This window comes from Strix uralensis, chromosome 1, assembly GCF_047716275.1.
Source record: "Strix uralensis isolate ZFMK-TIS-50842 chromosome 1, bStrUra1, whole genome shotgun sequence".
NCBI lineage: Eukaryota > Metazoa > Chordata > Aves > Strigiformes > Strigidae > Strix > Strix uralensis.
This window is the reverse complement of record NC_133972.1, coordinates 77,679,535-77,707,524: the sequence shown is the minus strand read 5'-3', so window position 1 is coordinate 77,707,524 and position 27,990 is coordinate 77,679,535. Positions and strand designations below refer to the sequence as shown.

Genomic DNA, 27,990 nt, shown 5'->3' with positions numbered 1-27,990 from the left:
GCGGCGGCCGCTGCCTGGGGCTGCCCGCGTGAGGGAGGGCGGGGCCCGGCGGCCGCGCCGCCCCCTCTCCAGGTGATGCCCGGGGCCGGGGTGGCGCCGCCGTCGGCGGGGCGGCGGCCGTGGCCGTTACGGATGGAGAAGGGGCAGGTGGCGGCGGCGGCGGGGTCTGCGCGGTCCCTGTCGCCCGGCCCCAGGGCCGCCCTGACCTGCCCCTGAGCCCCGGGGAAGCGCCAGCGGCCGACCCGATCGCTCGGCTCTCCCGCCCCGGCCGCCACCTCCCCCTCTGTCCTCGATGTCTCCCCCGCGGCGCGGAGGCCCTTTCGCCGCCTCCCCGCCCTCTCGCTCCTCGCCGCCGCAGCGCTCCCGCCCCGCGGTCCGGCGGCGGGAGGCGTCCGGCCTCCCCGTGGTCAGGCCGCCGCTGCCGCCCGTCCCCCCCGGCTGAGGAGCGGCGGCGGAGCGGCCGCGGGACCCCCCGCCGCGATGAAGGTGGAAGCGGGAGACAACTCCATGATCAACCTGTCGGTGCAGCAAGTGCTGAGCCTGTGGGCTCACGGCACCGTCCTCCGCAACCTTACCGGTAACCGGGCGGCAGCGGGGTGTGGGCTCGCGGGGGGAGGGTGGGCTGGCTCTGACACACGCGTGGGGGCGGGCGGGGCGGAGGCTGAAGCGCGGAGAGTTGTCGCGGGTGTGCGTGTGCTCTCCCGTGGGCAGGTGGCGGCGTGGCTGCGGAGCGAGCCCCGGGGTGCACAATGGAGGGCGTGGGAGCGGTGTGTGGGGCTGGGGGTGGGTCCCCGTGTGCTCCACGCGGGGAGGGGCTGGGGGTTGTGTTCCGCACCCGCGTGTCGGGGAGCGGGGGGTGCATACGGGCTTGTGTGGTGAGCGCGTACAGAACGTCGAGGGGGGGGGGGATCTGTGTGTTACGTGCTGGGAGGACCGGGGGATGTGTACCCGGAGCTGGGGGTGTGAATGTGTTTGCTCACGTTTGTATGGATGGATGTATATAATGACAGGTTAACGGTGTAGGGTACGTGTATACAAGCGAATTGATGGTGCCTGCGTGTGAGTGCGGGGTTGTGGGAAGCACGTGTGAACGTATGGAAGGCGGGAGTGTCTTTGGGGCAGTGCTTTGGATTGTTTTGCAGTGTTCGGTTGTTGGGTTGTTTTTTTGTGGGTATATGCTCAGTGGCACTTGGCAGAGCTATAAAAACCAAACAAAAAAAACAGAGACGTGAATGTGAGAATCAGGGACTTCGCCCCCACCCCCCCCACCCCCGAGTATACCCCTGGACAATGAGAGCTGTGGGGGTTCACGAGGTGGCAGATGTTTCATGATAAATAGATGTAATCTTAACCATCGGGGATTCTTAAAGATTGAGCTGTTCTGAAAAAATTCTGTGAACCAAAGTAGAGTCAGGTCTTCATCCTCTGTTGGGAGAGGGGAGGGTTAGCTTGCTTTGTCAAGAACTGTCTTTTTTTTCTGCTCAATCTCACGCTGAAAACTGGGTGTGGACTGCTGTGAGACCCAAGGCTCAGAGTGGAGAGGTGTATCTTCTGATTTCCTATTCTGTCCAGGTGTAAAGAAAAGCATAAGCTTCCAGCTCTGAATAAGCAGGGATTTGGAGATGTTATTGCTTGGTATAGGGTTATACTAGGTGGTGACAGATTGGTGGAAAATGGTGAGTAAAGGGAATGTTTCAAATATTTATGAAGATGTTATAATACTTATGAAAGAGTATTATGCTATCTTTCCTGCCTCTATAGTAATAATTGATAGATTATTTTTTAAAATCTATTCAGGGTAGAAGAAGTATGATGAAAATAGAGGAGTAGCTGAAGTTGAAGCTGTAGCAAGCAGAAAGAAATCATCTTAGGCTTTAGTATCTTTCTTGTTCTTTTAACTTCTAAGATACTTTTTAATGTAATGAAAAGGTCATACGGATATTTATTTTTTTTAATTTGATCTATGAACTTTATAAGATGTGTGTCTGATGATTGCATTTTCCAGGTATTAGTGCAGTGACACACTAATACAACTCATTTTCTGAGTAGATATTTTTGCATACTTATTATAGAAATACATCTTGTACTCTTAAAGGAAAAAGTTCACAGTGGATTTAACTTTTCTTTGTGCCAAACATCCTCTATAAAGTTTTTCTTATTAGAGCATTATGCAACATAGGCATTTCTATGAAATTCAGTGCTGAGTGTTAAGCAAGCAGAACAGTATGTTTCTTGGTGCTTTTGCAATACAATGAGGGGTTGCACAAGGTATTTTTAATGTGGAATGGTTTTTCTTTTTAATTTAAAGGATATGAAAAATAGTGTTGTTGGAGAATATGTCAGTGTCAGTTGTAGTTGCACTACAGTTTCTGAATTGGTGCTTAAATGCAGGTTGCCCTTATAGCCATAACCCATTGTGCTGAATGTTCTTATGTACTGTTGGCAGTTAATAACTTTCACTGGGTTTTAAATCTTCTATATAAGATACACTGTTACCGATTATATCTTGGGAGATTGTTTTTGATATAATACTTGATATTAACAAATAGCTGTTATTAAACTTACTTAAACCCTTCCTAAAATACTTACCAAGGTAAACTTTGTTCAGAAACAGAAATTCTGTTTCTGTTTTCTCCATGCTAAGAAAATAGGTGTGTGAATGAGTTTGTCTTGTTTGACTACTTAATTCATTCCCTTTTGCATCTCTCCAAAGTATAAGCAGAAACTCCTCAGTGTACTGGAAAACAAATTCATAAACGTACGGTGTTCTATGAATGTTCTTTAAGACTGCTTTGTGCTTACTTTTACACTTAAAGTTGTGATCTGGTCTCGTCTTTTAAGTTGCACAAGTAAAAATTTATCTTCTTTAGACAGACAAACAATGTTGATTATGTTTACGCAAAGTTGTAAAACTTTATCAGCATCCTTCTTAAAAATATATTAATTTTCCAAAACTTTCAACAGGGACCTGTTATGAACACCAGCCTAAACCAGGAATACTTCAGACATTTTTTCATTTTGGTGGTTTTTTTCCCCTTAACGAGAAGCTGAACTGTTTGGTGGTGGTTTTTGTTATTGTTGGTTTGTTTTTGTTTTTTTAAATACTATATATCTGATTCAGGTTCAACATAAAAAAGAAATCCCATCTTTCATATATGGTTCCAAATACCCAGGAGACCACAGACAATTTCATTCCTCCCACATACACATCACACCCTGCAATAGCTAAAGCTGCAAGCACTGTTCTTTGTAGCTGAATCCAGGCCCACCAACATGATGTATATTGCTTCATATTTTCCTGCCTTCACTTGGGAGGTGGAGGCAAGGCTCTAGTAACCGTGGAAGAGGTGGCTTTTACCTCACCTTGTTCTACCTCCTCCAGAAAATCCCAAGAACAGCACCTTTATATGAACTGATTGTGTTTTAGAGTTAGTGGTAGATCGAGGTTTACTAGAACAAGTCAGATAATAGCCGAATCTGAACTGGAAAAAAAAAAAAAAAAAAAAAGCCCAGTTTGAGTGCCCATTAAAATAAATTATTTGCTTAAAGGCTACTTCCACAATAAAGACCTTAGTGATATTTCTACTCTTCCTGTAACCAATGTAGATGTTTTGTTTGCATCTAGTTATTGCATGTTCCAAAGGTGTAAGCTTCTGGTCTGAGCAGGTTTTATATTAGCCACTCAGAAGGTGGTGGGGAGAATGTTGTTTTCTCTGTGCCACTGCATTCAGAGGAGTTCACAAAAAAAACCTTGTGCTGTACTGTATGACTTCCAAAGTCAGAGTCATCTTCCTTCTCTTCCCAGTGTCCTAAGATGATGAGCTCAAGACTCTACCAACTGTTTTTATATACTTGAAATCAAAGTCTGTAATTTTCAAGTGCTGGACAGTCATAACTCCTGAATTTGTTGAAAGTGAACATTTCTAAGACATTATGGATGTTGCATAGAAGATGCTCCTTGTCTGTTATATTTTTTTCCTGAGCTCCATCCTGTACTCATTTGTCCCCGCTTGTCTGGATTCTGTCTTTGTTCCTTAGCCTGTAACTTGAGAGGACTGGTCTGTACTTTATGATTTAAATGCTCTTCAGCAAGTGCTTCTCTTCCACTTAGTGCAACAAAAACGTTAGCATCTCCAAACAATTTAACTGTATAGTCCTGTTAACTTTGGAAGTATCAGTTAATATCATAAGGAAAGGACCCAGTGATGAAGAAAATACTGTAACATGTAAAGAACTGAATGACTTAAATTTGTATCTTTGTATTCACAACACAGATACTTATTGCTTGATTTAACTCTGTAGCTAGTAGTGGTAGTCTGGGTACATGGGTTAGAATCTCCAGAGAGATACTTTCTTTTGGAGTAATCAGTCTTGATTTATGAAATGTTATAGGCAACCATTATTCATCTGGCAAAACAAGCTAAGGACTACAGGAAAAGAAAAATGCGGAAGATGGACTAAGGAGGTACTCCATTTTTACTGAAGCTGAGTGGCAGTAGGGCAGCATGTTCATATATATAGATAATATTTGAAAATGTTAGCATTTATGTACTTTGTGTGTTGACTTTGCATTTTTTATTTGCCACAGATAAAGCTGTTGATCGAGTGCAACTTCAAGTTTTGATAAGATGGAAGTGTTATGAATCTTACTCTAAACTGTAGCATGCTTTAAAAACTTTTTTTGATCTTTAAGGTTGTGTATGCCTACATTAATACAGGTATAATGTGTATATATAGTACATAAGCATAATGTATGTATGGGATGTATCTGATATGTATAAATACCTAAATTAACAAAGTAGTACTCTAAAACTGGAGTGATAGGGCATGAATGACAAGTTATTTGAGCTTTCCAGCTTTTCTGTTATAAAGAATTCCCCACACAAGTTAAACCAGTGGAAAGAAGTATAAACTGAAAACAAAATTTAAGATAGTGGTTGAGTGCTGAGAATTTTAAATAAACCTGAAAAATGGATCTCAGTTGTCCTTATTAGAAAAGTAATGACATGTATGGAACAGATTGGATGTCTCTTTAGGGTAGCTCTATGAGGGCATGACTAAATAAACTGAGGCTGGGTTAGTATTTGAAGCTCTCTGCTAGATAAAGCTAAATCATTATTACCGTACCAGCAAAGTACTCCATATGTGCAGTTCATCTCACCAAAAGAGGAGGTTAATTAGTACAGCTACATAGAGACTGAAATTTTTTGACAGTGTGCTTTTTTATCATCGATGATCATGTAGGTAAGTTTATACCTCTTAAAGTATCAATCAGTATATAAAGACATAAATAGTTGTACTAGCATGCTCTTAAGACACTTCAGTCTCACTTCCTCCTCCTTACAGGTTTTGCAAATCTTTCAGCTACTCAGTTATTTTTGAAGAAGCAAAGTCTTGACCATCTGTGTTCAAAGGTCCACAGTCTCTTTCTCTAAATTCTAGTGGCATCTCTCAGTGTTATCCCCAACCCATTCTTTCTTCCTTCAGTGTTACTCTAGCACACTTTTCTCTGAGAGTCATTTCTCATGATTCTGGAGTTAGATGATACTGAATTTTACAGAACCTTGAACTCTTCTACTCAAAAATACCTGTGTATAAAGTTTTCAGCCCTCAACCTGTCAGGATAAGAGAATGACTGCATTGTCCTCTATGTTTATGGAGCTTGAAGCCTCCTCTAGTTGTCTTAAAAGATTGGCTGTCCTCCTTACCTTGTTCATCCATGTTAAACAGGTTACTCAGTTGTCTTTGTCACTGGCTCAATTAATGAGCAGAAGTAGATAAGTAAGTGTGTTGAATTACCAGGCATAAAAAGAATAAATAAAGGAGGATAAGAAAGGATGACTCTTCCTGCCTTTCCTAGGGATGGCACTCAAAAGTGATTCGTCCTGCTTCAGCTTCTAGGACTGAGGTGATGTTTTGATGAAGTGAGGTGGTGGTTTAACAAAGCAGATGATACCTATTCAGGAACATAAAGAAAATTCTTGGGTTCAGAAGAATCGCTCATAAATATGTAGTCTCTCACTAAATGTGTAGTCTGTAGCTAGAGAACAGGAAACACTTATGTGAAATAGTCAATTGATGTGATTCTTTGAATTACAGAGCTTTCAGGTATTTTAACAGCTACTTTAGCACAACAAAGATGACTGTGATAGAAGGTTCATAAATTATGATTATAAATTACTCTGATTTTGTATGTTGGGTAAGTTTTCTGGAAGATATGTTGCTGTGTTCCATTGAGTCCCTCACTAGAAAAGCCAACTTTGCAAGAGAAAGGTATGATCTAAATCAATGATTAAAAACCTTTGTGTGATCAAATTCTTAATTTCATTAATACTGGATTTTGAAATGCTACCATCATATGATTATGTAAGATATCATCCCAGAATATTTGAGTAGTGTGACTATTCCTTTTTCTTTATTTTGTATAAGGATGCAACAATATAAATTGTCTATTCATTGCTAATAACCATTAAAAAAAAAATCCAATAATGAATCTCTAGGAAATTAAAGGTACCTTGGCACTGAGGGGAGGTGCTAGAATAGTTTCAACCACGAGATGAAGTGGCAGAGTTGTACTTTGTTTCCTGTTCAGGGAGACTTTCCTCTTCCTTCCCTTTTAAAATCCAGTTCTTGTTGCAGCAGGTGAGAATCTTGAGCAAGAATGTGTGTGAGGGGAGGCGAAGGACAAAAAAACCCTTCTAGCCTCTCTGCTCATAGCTTGTCTAGTAACTTGGTAAAGAAAAGCTTTTCAGCTACTTTCATGTAACAAATTTAGGTATGTAAGTTGGTGGAGAGTAGATAATCTAGAGTATATGTACTTGATGGAGTTGCCCAAATAAAAAGCAACTCCAAATAGAAGATGATCTGGAAGTAATTTGCCTACTTACAGGATAAAGACAGTTAACTTCACTCCTTGCAGTGTCCCTCACCCTGCTGCCTGCCTTCTGCAAATCAGAGTATCACAGGCCTATGTCCCTAACCTTTCTGTTCCCACCTGTCACTCCCCCCTTCTGTCTCCTTCACAAATAAACAAAGTTCTGGTAATTTCTCCCTCTTATCTTCAGCTGGACACCAAGGTGTTCCCTCACTTCAACCCACTCCCCTCCAACTCTTCTGAAGTGAACAGTTACAAGTTTTAGCATCTACAGTCAGTTTGGCAAAATTAAAAACTGTTATGGATAATTTATAATAAGAAGGTACTGGGTCATTGCAGGCATGTGTAATACTACCTGTATTTCTTGCATCACTGACTTTACAATGCTATTGACTTGGAAACTTAAGCTCTGTGAAGTGATAGTTTATAACTGACTTCTTTAAAGGCTGCAGCTGCATTTGTGTTGAACAAAGAATATTTCTGGATGTTCTCCAATTTCGTTTTGAATGCATTCAATACATGTGTTGCTTTTAAGGAGTAGGAGCAGAAAATGTGTACCAAAGAACTCAAGGTTATATCCCTTTATCCAACAGGACATTTAGGGCTGGTTCTATTCTCATGTCTCCTGCCCTAAATATAAAGTGAGGGGTGATGCTAATTTTCCTTGAGCCTTATTTGGAATGTAAATAAGACCTAAGATAGTTGTTCACTATGCAGCTATTTTATTGTGTAAGGATTTGTAAATATTTTTGGTTTCTTAGTTACAGGGGAGTGGTTAGCCTTCCCATAATCTTTCCTTTTCTTCTAAAAATATGGTCATCCTAATAAGTCTTCCCAAGACTGGAAATCAATAGCCTTTTCTAACTGGTGAGGGTCAACAATGACTACAAACACTGATTTCCTAAAAGGTGATGCAGTGCCTAGTAAGCCCTGTGGAAATTACAGGGAATAATGGTGTCTAACAAAGTCAGATTCCAACAGTGTTTCTTGGTCTAGTTTCAAGCTTTTCAGCTGCAGTGGCATTTTAGGAGAGAATGACTGAAAGCGCAGCTTTCAGTGTACTGGGACTGTCCCTCATTTGCATGGAGACAATATCAAGAGCTTTGCTGATTCTCCCCATAGCACAGGCCAATATGTAGATATGCTGGGTTTGTATGTGTGGCAGGGTTTTTGGTAGCGGGGCAGGGGCCTACAGTGGTGGCCCCCTGTGAGAAGCTTCTTGAAGCTCCCCTGGCTCCAAGTCGGACCTGCCTCTGTGCCAAGGCTGGGCCAATTAGTGATGGTGGCCACGCCTCTGTGATCACTTATTTAAGAAGGGGAGTCTGGGCGGAGTAGTAGGAGTTGTGAGGAGGACACCTATGCAAAGACCGGGGTCAGTGGAAGAAAGGAGGACAGCAGGGAGAGGCACGCTGGGGCAGAGACCCCCCCTGCAGCCCCTGGTGAGAGGGCAGCTGCCCCCCTGCAGCCCACAGAGGTCACCAGTGGAATGGATGCCCACCTGCAGCCTGTGGAGGACCCCATGCTGGAGCAGGGGACTGCGCCTGAAGGAGGCCGGGACTCTGTAGGAAGAAGCCCTCACTGTTGTAGTTCAGGGCTGGGAGGACTGTGTTGTGGTTTGAACTTGGCCAGCAGCCGAACACCACAGAGCTGCTTGCTCACCCTCCCCTGGCCTGGGGGATGGGCGAGAGAATTGGAGGGATAAAGGGAGATTTGTATGTTGAGATAAAAACAGTTTAGTAGCTGTAATAAAATAAAACAATAAAAATAATAGAAAGTACAAATGGGTAATGCACAATGTGATAGCTCGCCACCTGCAGACTGATACCCAGCCTGTTCCCAGCTAGCGATCCTGAAATACCAAGATCCCTCAATCACAATCCTGGAAGTAAGAGAGAACCCCTTCCTTCCCGGTCACCCCTCCTTTATATACTGAGCATGACATTACATGATATGGAATATTCCATTGGCTAATTTGGGGCCAGTGCTCTGGCTGTGCCCCCTCCCAGCTTCTTGTGTACCTGTGCATGGACAGGACATGGGGAGTTGGAGAGTCCGTGATCTCTTAGCAACAACTATAAACATCAGTGTATTATCAGCATTCTTCTCATACCAAATCCCATACTGAATCCAAAACATAGCACTATTCTAGCTACTAAGAAGAAAAATTAACTCTATCCCAGCCAAAACCAGGACAACTGCAACACATGAAGGGGTACCCACACTGAAGCATCTTAGGAAGAATGCATCCCATGGGAAGGACTTGCATCGGACAAAGTTTGTGGAGGACTGCCTCCTGTGAGAGGGACACCATGCTGAAGCAGGAGAAGAATGCAAGGAGTACCCTCCCTGAGGAGGAAGGAGCAGTGGACTGACTGTAACCCCATTCCTTGCCCCCTGCACTGCTGGAGGGGGAGGAGGTAGAGAAATCAGGAGCAAAGCTGAGCCTGGGAAGAAGGGAGGAGTGGGGAAAGGTGTTTTTAAGATGTGGTAATGCTTCTCACTGTCCTACTCTGTTAAGTGGTGGTGGTGTTTGAATTAAATTAATGTTCTTTTTCTTGCCCTAACAAGTCTGTCTTTTGCCCGTGACAGCAATGGGCTAGTCATGTCTCCCTGTCCTTATCTCGGTTCCCAAGCCTTTTGCTTTATTTTCTCCTTCCCATTCCTGAGGGGAAAAGAGTGAGTGAGTGGCTGTGTGGTGCTCAGCTGCCTTCTGGGCTCAAACCATGTCATGGCTGTTCACTTCAGAACAACTGGCTGCCGAATAGGCTGCCGTAATTGCAGGTCCCCTCTCACCTCAGATAACTGAGTCTTCTGTTCTTGGGCATCTTATTAAATGGGGACAAGTTTGTCTCACTCTGATGCAGTTTTATGAAATCAGTTGATACCTGCCTGAATTTGGTATCCACAGCAGCACGCCATCCAGAAGTTTGGTTTTAGACTCTGGAAGAACTAATGGGGTAATACTAATCAATCCATCACTGGCATAGTTATGGAGCATTTGGCAATCTTAGAAGCCTGCAGATGTCCTGTAACCTTACACAAGAACCAAGCGTTTTCTTCAACTGCAGATTTGAAATACGTATTCCAAGTCTGTCACTGGGGTATCAGGTTATCTTTAGTAATATTGCAAGAGGCCCTCACTTTTTCTTGCTAGTTGATGTTTCATCTCTTGCATCCATCTTAGTCAAGAATGTTGTCAGCACTCAGTCCTGATGATCCAGGCCTCTCTTTTACTGAGTATTTTGCGTATCAGTATAATCTGAGTGATACAAAAATTGGGTGACAGACTTAATTGCAGAAAAGGATGCTGTGTCCAGAAAATAAGTAGCATCTCCACTACAGTATTTACTGGCAAAAAAGGCAAAGCATCCTCTTCTGTGTAAGAATAAATTATCTTTTGAAATAGTGCATTCAGCACCACATTCACCTGCCAGCAGTTTAGTTTTGTGCTTCTCTGAATAATCTGGGAGATGGGCTCAGCCATGTTACTGTGGAGAACTAAAATGGAAGATCCAAGATATGCACATAATATCTTCTAGGATTGAAGGTCTTCAGAGATCAACATCTGCAAGCAAGGAAATGCTTGCTCTTGCCTAGTAAATACATTCTTAATTCCCATATAAGGCTTCTTTTCTCTAACTTTTGTTCTGCATCGTTATTTGTATGGTAAAATAGAACATAGACCTTGTGTTTTTTCACTGCCAGTGTTTCCAAAGCAATTTAGACTTGAGGACCTGTTCAGTCTATTGCTGAATTACCGTCTGCTCAGTCCATATCTCTAAAATTTATTAAGTATCTGCTAACAGTCACTTAGTGCTCAAGGAAATGACCCTCCATGGGGCAGAAGTTTAGTTGTTATCATTTTGATAGAATAGCATTTGGGGCTGTTAGGAATCCAGTTTTGTGACATCTTTCAATTAAAGGGTCTTCCCTGGTAGTTCTTCTGATGTATGCTAAAAGAATGAGAGTGTTCCTTCCTGACAGGGTTTTCCTGCCTGAAGTTGTATGTGATTTACGTTTGCAGGAAAGTAAACTTTTTTTCCCATCTCCTATTTCCCTATGGTCAAACTGTAGGTCTAGCAGGGCTGCTGGGTTCTATGTTAATAGATCCTTTGGCTAATCTTGCTTGTTTTCTTCCACTAGAAAAACCCAGTGGGAACACCCAAGCTGTACTAGTAACAGACAAGGGCTGTTAGCACTGCAAGAGAGGTTCCCCTCCCAAACTATCCAGAAAGTCAGTCTTTCTTTAATGTTAGGGAGGGAGTTTGTCAGGTATTTGTAGAGTGACTACTTGACACTCCTGCCACTGTTCTGTCAGGTAGCTTGTGAGAAGGATGAGACATTTAGTGGAACAGTACAGTGGTCATTATCCTTTTGCAAAGATATTTGAGACCTAACTTGGGGCCAGGACTGAAGGGACAAAGGATCTGAGGAGAGCTGCTTGCAACCACCCTCAATATATGTGTGCATATATCCAAGCACTCGGAAAGAGAAGTTACATCTTGAAGCACAGCTGAAGTGTTAATTGAGTGTAGATTTACCACCCAGCTTCCTTGCTGCTCTCTTAAAAAAACTTTTGGTTACCATAATTTAGAATGGTTATACTTCAGCCTTTTATGCCTGTGTGAAAGTGGAGGGGTTGAGTCTACTCTCAAAGTACTGCTAAATGAAAAAGCTTAAACTCTGTGTTTGTGCTATGGATATACATACAATATTGACATTGGACTCAGAGGACTGTGGTTACTGTGTAGCAACCATTCTTTGTCAGCATCCTTTCACAGTATGTTTTGTTTGAGCTGCTAAGTATTTTTTAAGTTAGCTAATTGGGTCATATTTCTGCTCAAATGACTGATGTATGTCAAGCTGCAATAATACAGGCTCAGCTCATAAACAATAAGTACCCTGTTGTTGTAAGGAAGCTGTATTATTTTTTTGACAGGGAACTGCAGCAAAAGCTCTGAATTAATGACAGTTTCATGGTATTATGTCAATCAGGAAAAGGTGCCCCAATTTGCTGAATTCTGTGTTGATATATATCTACTGTAGTTGACTTAAAAAGAAATCTTTTCCCTTTTGTTGCATTTCCCCACCCTTTTGAGTTATAGTAAATGTTTTTAGAAAATTACCACCAAGTGAGAAAGGTTCTTTAATTCTTATGTAGCTTCATTAATGGTTCCAGCTCTTTTCTTTGAAGGTAATGATCACATCTGCCATTCTTCAGATAAATGTTTGTACTCCACACATTCTCATGATCTCTTGTCTTTGCTTAGTAATTTAAATAATAGTGACTACCTGTCCCTCTGAAGTTCTGTGCAAAGCAATTAAAAGCAAGGAGTTAGATGTGTTAAAATTTCTTGTTAAAAATTGTAGTGTTTTTATTTGTGCCTTTGAAGCTAATTTGATGGAACACTCTATTACAGCTCCTGGGTAGATAAGATGAAGTCTTTAATTTCAGTTTTCCCATTTGATGTTACCTGATGATGTCTCTTCTTGTAAAAAACAGAAAAAAAAAAAAAAACACACCACAAAAAGACACACAAAAACCAAAAAAAAACCTGCCCCCAAACCCAACACTCTCCCCCCCCCCCCCCAAAAAACCCCAAAAAAACAAACAAAAAACCCCAACAAAAACCAACAAAAAAAACCAACAATAAACCAAAACCAACCCCCAAACAATTCTTGACTTCTTCCTGGTTCAGGCTTTGTTTCAGAGAATATTTCGTACTGCAGGAGCAGTTACAATACCTAGTAAGAAATTGCAATTAATGGTGTTTAAAGAAACCATTAGAAGAATGATGGTCTTTTTGTAATAATACATCTGAACTAAAGTGTGCCAGAATCCTTTTTATAATTTTTTGATCATAATAGTTATTCCTTTATGATACACTGTTAAAAGGGGGAATGTGTCTTGAGCATACACTGAGGTTGTCACATTGATTCCTTTTAATATGGAAATCAGTATTGCTTTTCTCTTACTATTGATTGTATGCAATGTTTTAAAGTGTCTTACTTAAAAACTTATTGTCTCAGAAATATTAACCCTTTATTTGACTGCTTTCTTTCAGAGATGTGGTACTGGGTTTTCCTCTGGGCTCTCTTCTCCTCTCTCTTTGTCCATGGTGCTGTGGGAGTATTAATGTTTGTGATGCTGCAGAGGCATAGGCAGGGGAGGCTGATCTCTGTCATTGTGGTCAGCATTGGATTTCTGGGTTCTATAACTGGAGCAATGATAACCAGTAAGTCTGTCGTTTTGTTTTGTTTTTTCATCTAACTTCTAACAAGAAAAAGCCTTTTTCTTAGTGATTTGTTGTTTATTAAGGATTTTGCCTTAGTTACATAGCTATCCTAATGATAATGACAGCTGAGTTGCTCTTCTATCGTGTAAAGATAAGACTACTATAAATTGTCAGAGGAGTGCAGGAATAGTCCTACTTTTTCATTTCGGAAATGTTGGGTGCCAAGCTATTCAAAAGGTATATGCTGAGCACGTAATATCTTTTTGGGATCAAGAAGAACAGTCCTGTCCTACCATACCTGTTGCAAATTCTTTTGTCAAAGGTATCTGATCAAGATCACCTCTCAGTACCCTTAAAGCCATGAGTTTCTTTTGGAAATGAGGTCCTGATTCCTTTGGTTGCAAGGCTGAGTTCCTGCTCATTTCCTTGGGTCTGCTAGAGGTTTTTAAATTGTACCCAGATAGGATGTTGCTCTTTCAAAAGAAGTAAAGGTGCAATATAGGCAGTGATTTATAGATAAGAAAGTTGGTTTGTTTCTTTGGAGAAGTTGCACTTGGCTCATGGATTTGAAAGAACTTCCCAGTCTTGGCTTGGCCATAATGTTACTTTCTCCTTTATGGGTAGGGAGGAAAGAGGGAGGAAGGCCCTTAGACTACCCCAGCCTCACCCACCCCCACAAAAAAAATAAAATTAAGCTGTGGTGTTCTAGGTAAAATGCTCTTTGGCAGGGGCATCTGTTACAGAGTTTCTTACAGTGTTATTCTGTTATGCCTACCACTTGAGATACATTTTAGACATTTTTTATTTCTTGACATTGTATCAACAGATACTATGATAACCATTTTTCCGTAAAAGCAGCATGCTGAAAGGTTCACAGAGCTATAGTTAAAACCTATACTCATTATTAAAACATATTGTGTAGCAAAATGCAGAAGTGTTACGCCTGACCAAATATGGCACACGAGTGATGTTGCCAAGAATGTTTTGGTATCAGATACCGTTTTTTCATCGTTCCTAAGAAATTCTATTATCTGTGTCAGTACTGAAATATATGCCATAAGATCAGTAGAACACTTAATTCAGTCTTTGGCTTTATCATATCTAACTTATAAATAGACTGCAGTAGCTTTCCCAAGCAAATAGGAGCATGGTGAGTTTTCTGTTCAGGCCGGAGTGGAGGGTGTGGGGAAGAAATAGTGCATCTTATTTTTACAGGAAAGAAGCTTGTGTTTTGCTCTGTTGTCTGAAACAATGCTGGTAAGGAGTTCTCAACATTAAAATCAATGCACTGGATGGGGCCTGTGTTAACCTGAGCAAGTAGTTTCTGCCCAAAGACCTTCAGTGTTGACAAGATGGTCTCACTTGAAAGGCCTTTGTAAATCTAGCAACCATCATACAGTCTGTAGGCAAGCCTTTCTGCCTTTCATTCCCATTTTTCTGTGTACGGTTCAGATTATCAGAACAGTGGTATCACTTCAGTTTTGGACACACTGATGGATGATTTGTGACAGATTATTTCTTATTGATACTGAAAGTCCTTCTTGCCTGTTGGTTTTCAAGTTTTTCATGAAACTTGCATTTTTTTTAAAAAAAAAAGTTTCATTAAAACTTTCCTCAAAAGGTTTTTAAAATAACTATATATTTCTCAGCCTAGAATTTCCATCATTTAACACACTGTAGTTTGGTATAACTTTTTCCTAAGGTGAGGTAGAACCAGTTGAGTGGCTTATATTACATGTTATGCTGAGTTTTTGTCCTGTGATTAAAATGACAGTGGCTCTGTTACAAGGTCAATCATGCATGAGCATTTCTAAAGAACCGAAGATAGGAAATATGGTGCTGGAATATCCAAGCAGGTTCAGTGTTTCTAAAATGAAAGTACTTTGTGTCTTTTATCTGTGCATAAAGAGGAGCAACACAGTTGTATTTATGGCATCCGATTTTCAGGTCAAAACATTTAACAAATAAGCAGTACTGTTTATGTGTAAATTCACCTGAGAATTTCTCCAAGCTTAGGCTGTAGACTTGTTATGCTGTTCCCAAAGGTTTTGCATAGAGCATTTCAACTTTTACTTTCAGGTAATTTTGTTTCTGGACAGCAGTGGGTTGCTTCATACTGAAAGAAATTCTGTGGGGAGCTTCTGAAGACAAATTATGGTGATAAAATATTAAAGAGAGGATTTTTAATGGCTGTTGTGCTGCAAAGTGGGATGCAAGCTGAAATATTTAGTTGTTTGGATATGCCTGGTCCAGTGCTTAATAAATTGAAATAGCAAACTGACTTCAATTTCCATTTTGTATTTCCAGTCCTCTGCATCGTTTGTGTAGGTGAATGAATGCAGTATAGATTATTAAATAATGCAGGTTTAATTTTGATTGGGTAGATCTTTCAAACTTTCTGGCCTTCTGGGATCTTTTTACCAGTGTATAGAAAAGCAGGAAACCCCTCATTTTCTAGGCTTTGAAAAGAACTTAATGGTTATTAAAAAAGGTATTAAAAAATTACTAAATAGCAGTGGATACTGTCTGAAAGAAACTCAAAACAAACACCAACCCAAAAAAACAAACCAACCAAGAACATATAAATGTCAGGCACTTTGAGGCAAGTATTTTAGTTGTATTTCATCCAGAAGGGTCTGTTCTTCCTCTTGCCAAGCACTCTCCTTTTTAGTGACATATTCTCATTTCCCTCATTGCCAGCCTATTGTAGTATACTTTGGCTTTATGCCAATTGTACTGGGTTACACACTCTGCTATTTGATTATAAATGCATAATTATCAAACTACCAAATTTTTATGATTTCCAGAATATCTCAGTGTTGTTTCAAGAAACCAGAAATTTCTGTTATTGATTAACTAATAGCATCAAATTCTGGTATCCCAATTTGGCTGGTTTGAACTTACTTTGAGAGTTCAATCACCAAAATAATTTTAATGTCAGTACTGGGCTTAGTCTAAAGGATCTCTTTCAGTTTTTGACAGCAGATAGTCAAGAAACAAATGGAAAAGCTTATTCAAGGTAGCTGAGTGAAATACCATAAGGCTAGCCTTCTGGTGAGATATTTCTAACAAAATATACTTTACAGAATATGGGCTTTTAAAAAACAAAAAAAAACCCAAAAAAACCCAAAACAACAAAACAACCACACAACAATTAAAAAACCCGCACCCCAAGCTCACCTAACAGACTGATTAATGGTGTTTGTGAATACTGTGATGGCCACAATTATTAGTCAATTCTAGTCTTCCTAAAATGTTTGTAAAAATGAGGTGTTGCTTTAAGATGTCGGATGATCCAGATACAGATTGTACTTTCAGAAAATCTGTTGGGACTTACTGTATTTCCATGTTACTAATGGGTTTTTGATCACTTCAGCAGACTATTCCAGTTAATGACTCTGCAAAACCAAGAAAATTCCAAATTTTTTAACTCTTGCCTATTATTTAAAAAAAAATAATTACGTTTTCAGTTTTGTTTGAGTCTGGAAAAGCCTCTGTGATCTCTGAAAGCATTTAATTATGATTAGATAGTGTCTGAAACCATACATACTGAAGAGCTGTAATTAAATTTTGGGCTTTGTTCTTCAGGAAAAATTAATTCATTCTGAAATAAAGGAAAATAAACTTAATGCTTGTCTTTAGGCAAGGAAAGCAAATGCTGTATAGAAGATACTAGTTCAGAAAATATTAAATAAAAGCTTCATTCTAGGTGAACCTTTGAGGTCTGGATTGAGTACCTATGGACACAGCTGTATATAAGCCTGTATTTCTTTTTTTGAATGAACTTTTTAGTATTCTTAAAAGGTTCAGAAGTTGTTTGAGCAGAAAAAGTTATTTATCATTAGCATGTTATTTTTTTGACTGATTGATACAAAGACTTATGTTTTTCTCAGGCATTTGCTCCAAGACATCACAGCTATACATTTGCTTTGTGACTTTTGTTCTTCAAAAGCATGTGATAAATTTAATACGGGACAGACAGTTCAAGGGAGTTAGTAGTGCCTGGCTTTGTTTAGAGTGCAGCATTTTGTTTCTGGTTTATCCTGACCATTTAACATTATACTTTAAATGGGAATTTGCACACAACTGTACAAGAAAAATGTTATCTTAATTTTCAATGTGTTATAGCTCAAAATCTAATCATATTGGTTAGAAATTTCCTTTCATACACATTCATGGATAGCAGTGCAATACTTTGATCTTTTTCATGTTTTGTTTGATTTGCTAAACAACTGTTAACAACTTAATAGTTTAAATCAAAGCTAAACTGACACAATATGACCAGGTTATTCAACTGAAATATTAAATGAAGCTGATAGATGTGTGTTTACAGTTATTTTGCAGACACTAGCAGTTTTACTGTTGTTGTCTTCTCCCTGCCCATACAAGCACTATTAAACCATGCTTTGAACTTGGTCAATTTTTAGAGGATTTTTTAGCTACATTTTTGAATCAGCAGAAGACAAGAATGTATCTACAGGGAAGACAGCAAGAATCAATTTTCTTAAATCAAACTGATGTTGGAAAAGTTAATCTGGTCCAGTTGGGAAACTAATTCCTGAAGGACTTACATAAGTAGAAAAATACAAGCATGGCTAATAATTTTTTAATGCCATACAGTATTTGGTAATGTTCTATAAATAGCTGATACATGGACACAGTAAATAATTTGTCATATATTTCAGCCTTGGCTTTTACTGTGATTTGATCATTGTTTTTCTTGTGATTCTTAGGTGCTGCGGTAGCTGGAATTTACAGAGTAGCAGGAAAGAATATGGCTCCCTTAGAAGCTCTTGTCTTTGGTGTTGGACAGACAGTACTGACATTAATTATCTCATTTTCAAGAATTCTTGCAACGCTTTGAGACTTATGTAGAAGGGGAAAAAAATCTACTAGTTCAAAGAAATCTTTAATCTGAAGAGAAGCTTCCTGAAAGTGGATTCATCGGTTTACTAACTCGAATTCTAGTGCAAGAAAAAGGAAGCTATGTGGAACTTGCACTACAAATCTAGAGGTTCAGTCAAGTGAACAGACTGTCCTCTAGTGTCTGAACTGTTGTACTTCTGCACTGCGCCTTATGTGCCTCAGTCGCAGGCAAGGTGCAATCCATGTGTGCGAGGTTGAGATAAAGCACCTTGAATAGCTGCCAGTCAGGTTAAAGCTCGGTGATGGGATCGTTGTTCTTAACAGTGTTGTAATAAAACAAAGGGATGCTCCTGAATATTGCTGTATGTGCCAAACTTGGAGTTTAATTCTTAACTGTTGGCTGGGTAAGCTCTGAAATTGTAATTACAGAAGAATGCTGTGAACATACAGTCTACTTGAATTCAGGTAAAATAGCAAGATAACTGATTTCTGTATTAGCAGAATCTCTCTGAATGCTGAATATTCTTATTCAGCATTCAAAACAGCTGTTGAGTCTGTTTCAAAGCCCAGATGAATTTTGATGGGGTTTAAGAACCACAGCTTTAGCAAACCTGATGTAATTAGCACTATGTGTAGAATGGCTCATGGCAGTTTTGTGAAGCTCAGTATATAATTTTATCCTGGTTTTAGCTTGTCAGAAATCAGTAGTTTAAGGAGACTGTATGAGGGTTACTAAGTACAATCTGTTGTGTATGCACAAACAAATCTTAAATTGATGCTTTCCTTGAAATTATTTTGTCTTAAACATACAGCTGGTTACCAGCCCTTCTGAAAACCTCAGAAAGGCTACTTGTTGCAAACAAGCTCCCTATATTTATTTAAGCACTGATAGGACTCTCAACCCTACATGCATTCTTTAAAGAACACACAAATATAACAGACGTTAAGAGAATACACCCATGAGGAAAATGGAAAGGGATAAAAATATTATATACTGTTTTTCTACAGAACAAAAATGTTAAGTTTAAAATAGTTACTATACTCCAAAAGTTTGGAGGCAGGGCAGCGCTAATGTATTTACTACCTTGTTTCTGAACACTTTATATCTTTGGAAAGATTAAGATACCTGGAACTTTCAAATACTTAGCTTTCAGTAGAGTTTGTGCTTTTCTAGTTTAAAAGGGACAGTAGTGTTGTGCATGTGAAATGTCTTAAATGTAAATGTTTTGGAGTGAATAGAAATTTCAAGTCTAATTACTAATTATTTATGAAATGCAAAATTTAAACGGCACAAAGTTCTGTGTGAGTAATAAGGAATCTTTTAAATCTTTCAACTGAATGCTTTTCAGCAGCCAGCTTTTAATGCTGACAGGAAGAGTAAATTGCTCAAAGGTTTTGCTGTTAAGATGTCAAAAAGACTTTCAGGACTGTTGAAACCACTGGCACCTACTGCACAACTAAAAGAGTATGGTTAAAATGTAACTTACAATCCAGTCATATAGCTTAGTGCTTCAAAGTATTATAATGAATTAACCTGTCTGCCTTTATTTTACTCCACATAAAGTGTTGTTTGTTTTTTTTTTAAGTGCTAAGAATGCTAATATTTGTTTTCTTTAAAAGTATTTAAGTCTTGTTTGGAAAATGTACAAAGTTGCAGGCTTTGCAGGGAACAAGGTAAAATATAGGTTTCTGAACCTTTTCAGTGTTATATTTTTGGCTTTGAATTGCTTTGAAATGTGGCTGAATGCATATATTCTCATTATTTTTGAATGTCTTCAAAAACTTATTTATTTTTTCATGGTTTGGGTTTTTTTTGTCTTGTGGCTTTTACATTCTGCTGATACTTTCTGACATAACAATCATTGCACTTTAGACAATGATATTACTACATCTGTAAAAGGCAATTTAAGCTTCTCCCCATTTTCTTAAATTATGAGAACTGGTTTCAGGTACTTAAGTCAAATTGAATAATAAAATAATTGAAGATATTTCTCCTAATGTGCCTTGTTACATATATTTTTAAGGGAGAGGATTTCTTTTTTAAAAAATACCGTATCTTCGTTCTTGTTCTATTTTTGCTATTTCTAATTAATTTGGTTATTTGATATAATGTCTTACTTAACAGACATTAAAACATTCCTGTTTGACAACCTGGAAATGCTTGTCTGGATCAAAACCAACCATTTCATGAAGCACTGTACTCAGTAATTTAGATTGTCTCATGACTTCACCTCACACTGAAACTTCTTTCCGGTCTGCAAATTTCCTTGAGCATCTCCCTTGTTATTTATTGTACAAGGCTATTATGCTGCCACTGATCAATGGCTTGCTGTCTTTCACTCAGCTAAACTATAACAGGCTACTACTAACTTATGAAACTTATTGATGAATTTCATTCCTCATTTTAATTGAGCGCCAATGAAATTGTTGCCATTCTAACCTTCTTTCTTTGACAAGGAGGCATCTTTTGCCTTCCTCCAAATAATTTTTATTGCATAGATCATTGTAATCACTTTTAAAACATTGTTAGGTGCTTAGTTGTCTCTGCTTTATATGGCATTATTGCCTGACAACAATAAATGCCTAAGTGGCTCTACAGAGACAAAAGTTATGTATTTGATAGAAAATTTTTTTTAACTATTTCTTGTGAGGAATAGATGAGGACAAATCGTTTATCTATGAAGTATTCTTTGATCATAGCATGAACTTACTGCATAAGTTCATAACTCCAGCAGTTAAAGGAAGTGTAAGTGGCCTTATGTCTGTGAAACTTCGAAGTTTCATTCCACATCCTTAGAAACAACATTGTTAAACATAAGGTGCTCTAGTCAGTGCAGTGTATGCATATATGTGTGTATATATATTTGAATGATGGGTTTCGGGTGTGTTCTATACCTTGCACATACTAACAATTGAAATAACTTTTCTAAGAAAAAGAAAATTACTTCAGGTAACCCCCCCACCCCTTTGTTATTAGGCTACAGAGATATCCTGTGTATGAGTGGCAGTGATGGTACTCTGGTTCCCTTTGGACAATACAGATGTCCATACAGAGCCTTTTAGTTCTGTCTAAATAGATCTGCCTGTCTCCGCACTGTATCACTAGGTACATTCTGCATTGTTAATGATTAATTTCTAGAAAAGAAGAAATAATACATCCACACAATTTAATCTTTAGGGAGGGTGATAATACTGGATATAATATTTAATGTGAAGAAGCTTCTGCTGCTTTGTTAGAAGCTGCTGTTGTTAAAGATATTTATCAGTATGATCATAAAATCACAGAATACCAGGTTGGAAGGGACCTCCAGGGTTATCTGATCCAACCTTTCTTGGCAAAAGCACGGTCTAGTCAAGATGGCCCAGCACCCTGTCCAGCTGAATCTTAAAAGTGTCCAACACTGGGGAATCCACCACTTCCCTGAGGAGATTTTTTCCAGTGGATGATTGTTCTCATTGTGAAAAATTTTCCTCTTGTGTCCCATTGGAATCTCCTCAGGAGTAACTTGTGCCCATTATCCCTCGTCTTTTCCATGTGACTCCTTGTAAAAAGGGAGTCTCCATCTTCTTTGTAGCCACCCTTTAAATACTGGAACATGGTGATAAGGTCTCCCCTAAGCTTTCTCTTCTCAAGGCTGAACAAACCCAGTTCTCTCAGCCTTTCCTCATATGGCAGGCTTCCCTGTCCTCTGATCGTATTTGTGGTCCTTCTATGGACCCTCTCCAGCCTGTCCACATCTTTTTTTATATAGCAGAGCCCAAAACTGAACACAGTGTTCCAGGTATGGTCTGACAAGCGCTGAGTCAAGTGGGATAATGACTTCTTTATCTCTGCTGGTGATGCCCTTGTTGATGCAGCTCAGCATCCTGCTGGCTTTCTTTGCCACAGTAGCACACTGTTCACTCATATTGAGCTTGTTGCCCACCAGGACCCCCAGGTCCCTTTTGACAGAGCTGCTCCCCAGGCAGCTAGATCCCAGTCTGTGCTGCACTCCTGGATTACGTTTTCCCAGGTGCAAGACCTTACAATTGTCTTTGTTGAATTTCATAAGGTTCCTGTTAGCCCACTCTTCCAGCCTATCCAGGTCTTCCTGTGGAGTCACTCTCCCTTCCAAAGTGTCCACTTCCCCACTCAGTTTGGTATCATTGGCAAACTTCACCAGGATACACTTGATCTCATCATCCAGATCACTTATGAAGATACTAAAAAGCATTGGGTGCAATATCGATCCCTGGGAGACCCCAGGGACAGGTTGCTGGTTTGAAAAGGAGCTATTCACCACCACCACCACCACACCCCTGGGTGCAGCCTGTCAGCCAGTTTCCCACCCACCGGACAGACCCCTTGTCTGGACTGTAATGCATCAGTTTCTCTAGGAGGCAGCTGTGAAGAACTGTATTGAAACCCTTGGAGAAATCCAGGTAGACAATAATCAAGCAGGTTACTTTATCCTAGAAGGTCATTAGGTTTGTCAAGCGTGATTTACCCTTGATGAATCTGTGCTGTCTTTTCCCAATCACATGCGTCATTTGACTTGTGATAGCCCCCAGGAGGATTCATTTCATAACTTTCCCAGGGACTGAAGTAAGACTGATGTGCCTATAATTTCCTGGATCCTCCTGTAAGCCCTTCTTGTAGATGGGGGTGACATTAGCCTTCTTTCAGTCATCTGGGATGTCCCCTGATCTTCATGACTGGCCTTGCAATGACATCAGCCAGCTCTCTTAACACCCTTGGGTAGATAACGTTAGCACCTATCGATTTGTAGGGGTCAAGATCCTGTAATAGTCACATACCAATTCTTCCTTCACTGACAGTGGGTCTGTGTTTTCATCGACATGGATTTTTATTCCCAAGGCCTGGGGCCCAATAGTGCTGGTAAAGACAGAGGTGAAGGAAGTGTTGAGAACCTCTGCCTTTTCAGCATTGCTGGGGACTAATTCACCTCTCCTGTTTAACAGCAGGCCAATATTTTCCTTCTGTTCATTGTTGTTTATGTACCTGAAGAACCCTTTCTTGTAGTTTTTGACAGCTTTGGCCAATTTCGATTTGAGCTGAGCTTTTGCTTTTCTAACTGCATCTCTGCACACCCTAGCAATGCCCTTGTAGTTCTCAATGCGTATTCGTCTGCTTTTCCATCTCTGGTATGCTTCTTTCTTGGTTCTGAGCAGACTTGCAATTAAGCCAAGGGGGTCTCTTGCTCCACCTACTTCCCTTAACTTTAAAGGGGATGATCTGGTTTCGTGCTTCCAGGGGAGTGTTCTTGAAAAACTCCCAGCACTCACTAGCTCCTTTATCCTCCATGGAAGCTTCCCATGGCATCCCTCCCAACTGAGCTCTGCGCGAGCTCAAGTTTGCTCTTCTAAAAATCTAAAAACCTTTGTCTTAGTACTAACCTTCAGTGTGCTCAGCAGGATCTCAAACTCCACAATATTGTGATCACTGCAGCCAAAGCTATCACTAACCGAGATATTACAAAGCAGGTTTTCTTGGTTTGTGAGTAGCAAGTCCAGCAGTGCCTCATTCCCGGTTGGCACATCTAATATTTGTATGAGGAAGCAGTCCCCTACGCATTCCAGGAACTTGGTGGATGACATGGGAGCTGCTGTATGGTTCTTCCAACAAATGTCTGGGTTCATCCATAAGAACCGGGTTCTGTTGACCCAAAGCTTACTTAAGTGACCCAGATATTGCTTTGTTGGCCTTATTGTCTTGGTTTGGAGGTTGGTAGCAGATGCCTACTGTAAGATCCTCCTTGGAGACGACCCCTCTGATCTTGACCCAGAGGCAATCAATAGGGCTTCCACAATTGCTGTAGTTGAATTCTACACATTCAAGATTCTCCTTAATAATAGAGCGCAACTCCTCCACCTCTTCTTCCCTGCATCTCTTTAAAAAAGAGCCTATAGCCATCCATTATGATCCTCCAGTCACGTGAGTTTGCCCACCATGTTTCAGTTATTTCTGTGATATCATAATTTTTTGACTGGGCGCAGAGCTCCAGTTCCTCCTGTTTGTTCCCCAGGCTGTGTGCATCAGTATACATACTCTTGAGCTGGTCGGTCTTCTGGTTCTCATCTTGGGAGGCAGCTAAGGAATGTTTGTCACTGCTCTGGTTGGTTTGGCTTATTCCCCAGATCAAAAAAATTTGTTCTGACTCAAAAATGCCAGTTATATTGCAGGAAAGAAATCTTCCAAATAATTACTGTCTTTCATTTTGTGGGTAATTCTGAGTTTATGAAACTAATCTGTGTACCACAACTAGTGATACAGTTTGAAGTTTGGTGTTGATAGTTTTTAAAAGAAGCCAGTAATTTAACCAGTTTTGAATGTTCAACATGGACCAAAGAGAGTAGTCCTGATTTTGTGTAAAATAGCTTTCTATTTTTGAAGCACACTGTTTTTATTACTCTGAAGGAAATAGTATTCCCTCTTCAACATATTGCACATCGGTATTTATTTTGCTTACAATTTCTATTTGAATTCTGTTGGGGGGGAGGCATATATAATGGCATTTGAGCGGAAGCTGTAATAGAGTATAAGATCAAATAACTGTAAGAGCTGCTTTAATTGTTATTTTCTGTTTTAATTTATATATTTCATGCACTAAGCATATTCTAATAATGTCTTTCCTGCATTAAATCTGAATGTTATATCATGAGCATATTAAGCTGCATGGTTTTGTACATAGCCATTCAACATCACAAGTGTATAATTCAACATAAGCAATTAATTTTCTACTTCAGACACAATAGTATTCCTGGGTATAATGACATGTGGATCAACCGGGGCAGGGGGAAAAAAAAGTATGTGACTCTAATAAGGCTTAGAAAAACAATTGTGAACATGAAAATTTTTTCAGTTACTTTTCTGTTTCTAGAAATATACTTTTTCATCATATGTTTATTTCAGTTAAGGGGAAAAATGTGGAAATTGGTTGTTTAGGATAACAACTGAAACCTAATCTAGTTCCAAGCAATTTGAGATAAAATGGAATTCTGAATTTTGTTCATAAATTATAATGGATTTCTACATACATATATAAATGCTAGAACATAACGTTATTTCAGTGTTACCAGAATTTAACATACGACTGCATCAGCATATTGACAGAACACCTTTTGACTGCTTTTTTTAACCTCTAGATTGGGAGCAACCCAAGGTGAAAAGACTATTTAAATCCTCAGCTGTTGCTTCAGAAGGAATAGGTGTTCTTTGTGTACAGGTGAATTTAACACTGCTGAAAATTTGTGTTGGGTTAAAAGTCAAATATTTGGTCACATCTTGGTCACCACAACCTTTAAGGTCAGAGAGAAAAGTATTCCGTACTCTGTTACAGCAGTGAAATCTTCAGCTGGGCTGCAGTATTTCGTGTACTTAACTGCACATCCCTTGGTGAAAATGAAGTTGTCATAGAAGGTAAACTTTAATCTGAGTACATACCATTTGATACCTTGTAAGTGAGAAAGATTGTGCCCTGACAGCATGCTGTTTCCCACACTCATGCCTAGAGTTATACTTTGAAATCAGTTTGTGCATTAAGTTTAAATGTAAACACATAGATATTTCAAAGTCTGCAAAGATATGTTACTTCTTCAGGTATTCTCCCAGTATAGCAGGTGTCAAAACAATTTTACTCTAAAGTAATGGCCTAAAGAAGTATTTTCTTTCAGGAACACACATTTTTTTCACTTCTAATTGTTGTCAGTTGTTAAAGGGAATGGATAGTATATCCTTTTGTGCTTTTTCTGCAAATTGAAAAAAACCCCACCCTGTAAGGCAAAGTAAATACTGAAGAGATATTTTCAATGAAATAGATAATACTTGATATAAATGACATTCCTTTTGATTTGAGATCTAACTTTCTAAGTTAATTCAGGTATTTAATATCACCATTGTAAAATCTGTTTCTGGGTTATCCATCAATGTAAGGTATACTGATGAGGCCATTGGAGCTATAAATTCAAAACCTTTTAAGATTACTTGGCTGGAGGTTTTTACTTGTCTGAAATGTGCTTAACTTTTATAGAGATAATGAAGTTTTGAACGTCCTTATTATTTTTGAGTGTTAGAGGATAATCAGGTATTTATGTAACTGAACTTTTGACTGTGGCAATGTATATAATAGCACGTAATTCTTCAGAAATGCTTACAGAAACTGCTAAAGATAGGTACCCATTTTACAGGTAGAAAAAGGTTTCAGTATTTGACATCTGTATTGATAACTGTAACAGTTGTACTATAAGCTTTACTAATACAATCAGTATTATAACCATTTGGATTTGGCTGAGCAAATAAGGAGAGGAAAAAGGAAATTTGAAAATCTTTACAAATGAAAAAGGCAAAAAGTATCCATTAGTCCAGTGATACAATTGTGCCCCCTCAACACCATTTTTCATCAAGCATGACTTAAACAATAGATCATACACAATGCAGCACAATATCTCTCCATAGAGTGTCTTATGGATAGAATGCATTCTGCAAATTTGTATTAGAAGTAAATGTTCATATTTTCACTTGATGAAGTTACCTAAGCTAAAGGATTGTGACCCAGGCATTGTTGTGAAGCTCAAAGATATCAAGAACAATGATGAAGAAGAGTGATTTAACATATAGTTGATCTATGCTTTGTACAGGACTATATTACACCGAGAAAAAGGTATCCATTTTGAGTTGTGGATGTACTGCATGTTCGTGTTACAGTTTAGATCCAATTTTTAGAAAAGGTGACATTTAAGCTGTAAATACTGTATACTGTTATCTTTCTTTTTTTTAGAGCAATTTTTTTATTTCCCTGTTTGTGTACAGTTCCCTATGTACATATAAAAAAAAACTCACAATGTTTTGAGAAACTTTTGTAGTTAATGTCTGCATTTTAAGTGCAGTAATGATCTAAATATGTCCATTCAGCTATTTGTTTAGCTCTACGTGTTCATTGTATGCTTTCAGATTCTTTGAAAAGCAGCAATAACAGTTGGACAATTATTTAAAGTAAAACTTTTCTGCACAATTTCCACTTCCATGCTTTAGAATGGAGGCACAGTGGAACACTTGTCCAACTGTAAGATTTCAAGAGCCTTTAAGTAGTTTTTATTGGGGTTTTTTGTGATAAGAAATGTTTCATGGTAGCTTATGTACAGAATTTACAAGTCAAACACAATTTCTCATGCTCATTTATTTGATGAAACATTTCTGTTAAAATATTTTCATCAACTTTCCATAGCTTATTGCATGTTCTTATAAGTAATCATAAAGCGATGTGTTGACCTCTGTATGAAATACTCTGATAACAGAAGTTTTGCATTTTGTGAACCTGATTCAAATGTACAAATGTACACATAAAATAAAGCAAAAATTAATAATTAAGTGATGCACTTTCTTCTAGACTGTAGTGGTGTGTTCCTGCAAGCGTCTTATTTCTGCTTTATAGATAGGGAAAAAAAAACCTCAGTGAGACCTGTGTTGGCACAAGACTGGAGCATGTTGTGGGTGAGACTTTAATGTCTCCATTTTTTTCACACATTGCTTTAATACCTATGGCCTCTGTTTCTGATAGTTAAATTCTAGCATGTGGAAAAAAAATGTCTGAGCAAATGAAACATGTAAATGGCTCGTTACAGCAGAAACTGAGACAGCTGCTCTTGTGGTTGTAATAACGATTTGTTTATGCAACTGGATATGCATAGTTTAGAAGACAAATTGGTTGCAGAAATGAAAACCAGATTGATTTAGTTCATCAGGTCAAGCCAGCTCACAATTGAATGTTGCTTGGGGAAAAATATTCTTGGTTAACATGATGTAAATGTGTTTATCTAGTTTTTTGGTTGTTGCTGTTGACTTGCTGAGTTATATAGATGCTATTTATTCCTGCTTTTGTCGCGTGTGCTTTATTTTTAAGGAAGACTAATTCCCCATGACTGTGTTACTCGTTACCTCCTGGAGATGCCATTTTGACAAAGTATAATGTAAGCTTTGTATTGCTTATTTTAAATAAAATATACAGTTTTGTTTTA

The 27,990-nt window shown here is 39.1% G+C and overlaps 1 protein-coding gene across 1 annotated transcript; it reads left to right on the top strand.

The window, feature by feature from the left end:
- TMEM170B (transmembrane protein 170B) lies at nucleotides 1–27,990 on the top strand. Its single transcript, XM_074871970.1, has 3 exons — nucleotides 1–577; nucleotides 12,940–13,110; nucleotides 17,844–27,990. Exons 1-3 carry the CDS (start codon nucleotides 481–483, stop codon nucleotides 17,972–17,974), a joined length of 399 nt encoding a protein of 132 aa, XP_074728071.1. The 5' UTR covers nucleotides 1–480; the 3' UTR covers nucleotides 17,975–27,990.

Excerpts from the sequence above, each read along its gene's own strand:
- TMEM170B (XM_074871970.1), top strand. The coding sequence starts at position 481 with ATGAAGGTGGAAGCGGGAGACAACTCCATGATCAACCTGTCGGTGCAG. Across the intron at positions 578-12,939 it reads CGTCCTCCGCAACCTTACCG|AGATGTGGTACTGGGTTTTC; the intron begins GTAACCGGGCGG and ends GCTTTCTTTCAG. Across the intron at positions 13,111-17,843 it reads AACTGGAGCAATGATAACCA|GTGCTGCGGTAGCTGGAATT; the intron begins GTAAGTCTGTCG and ends TGTGATTCTTAG.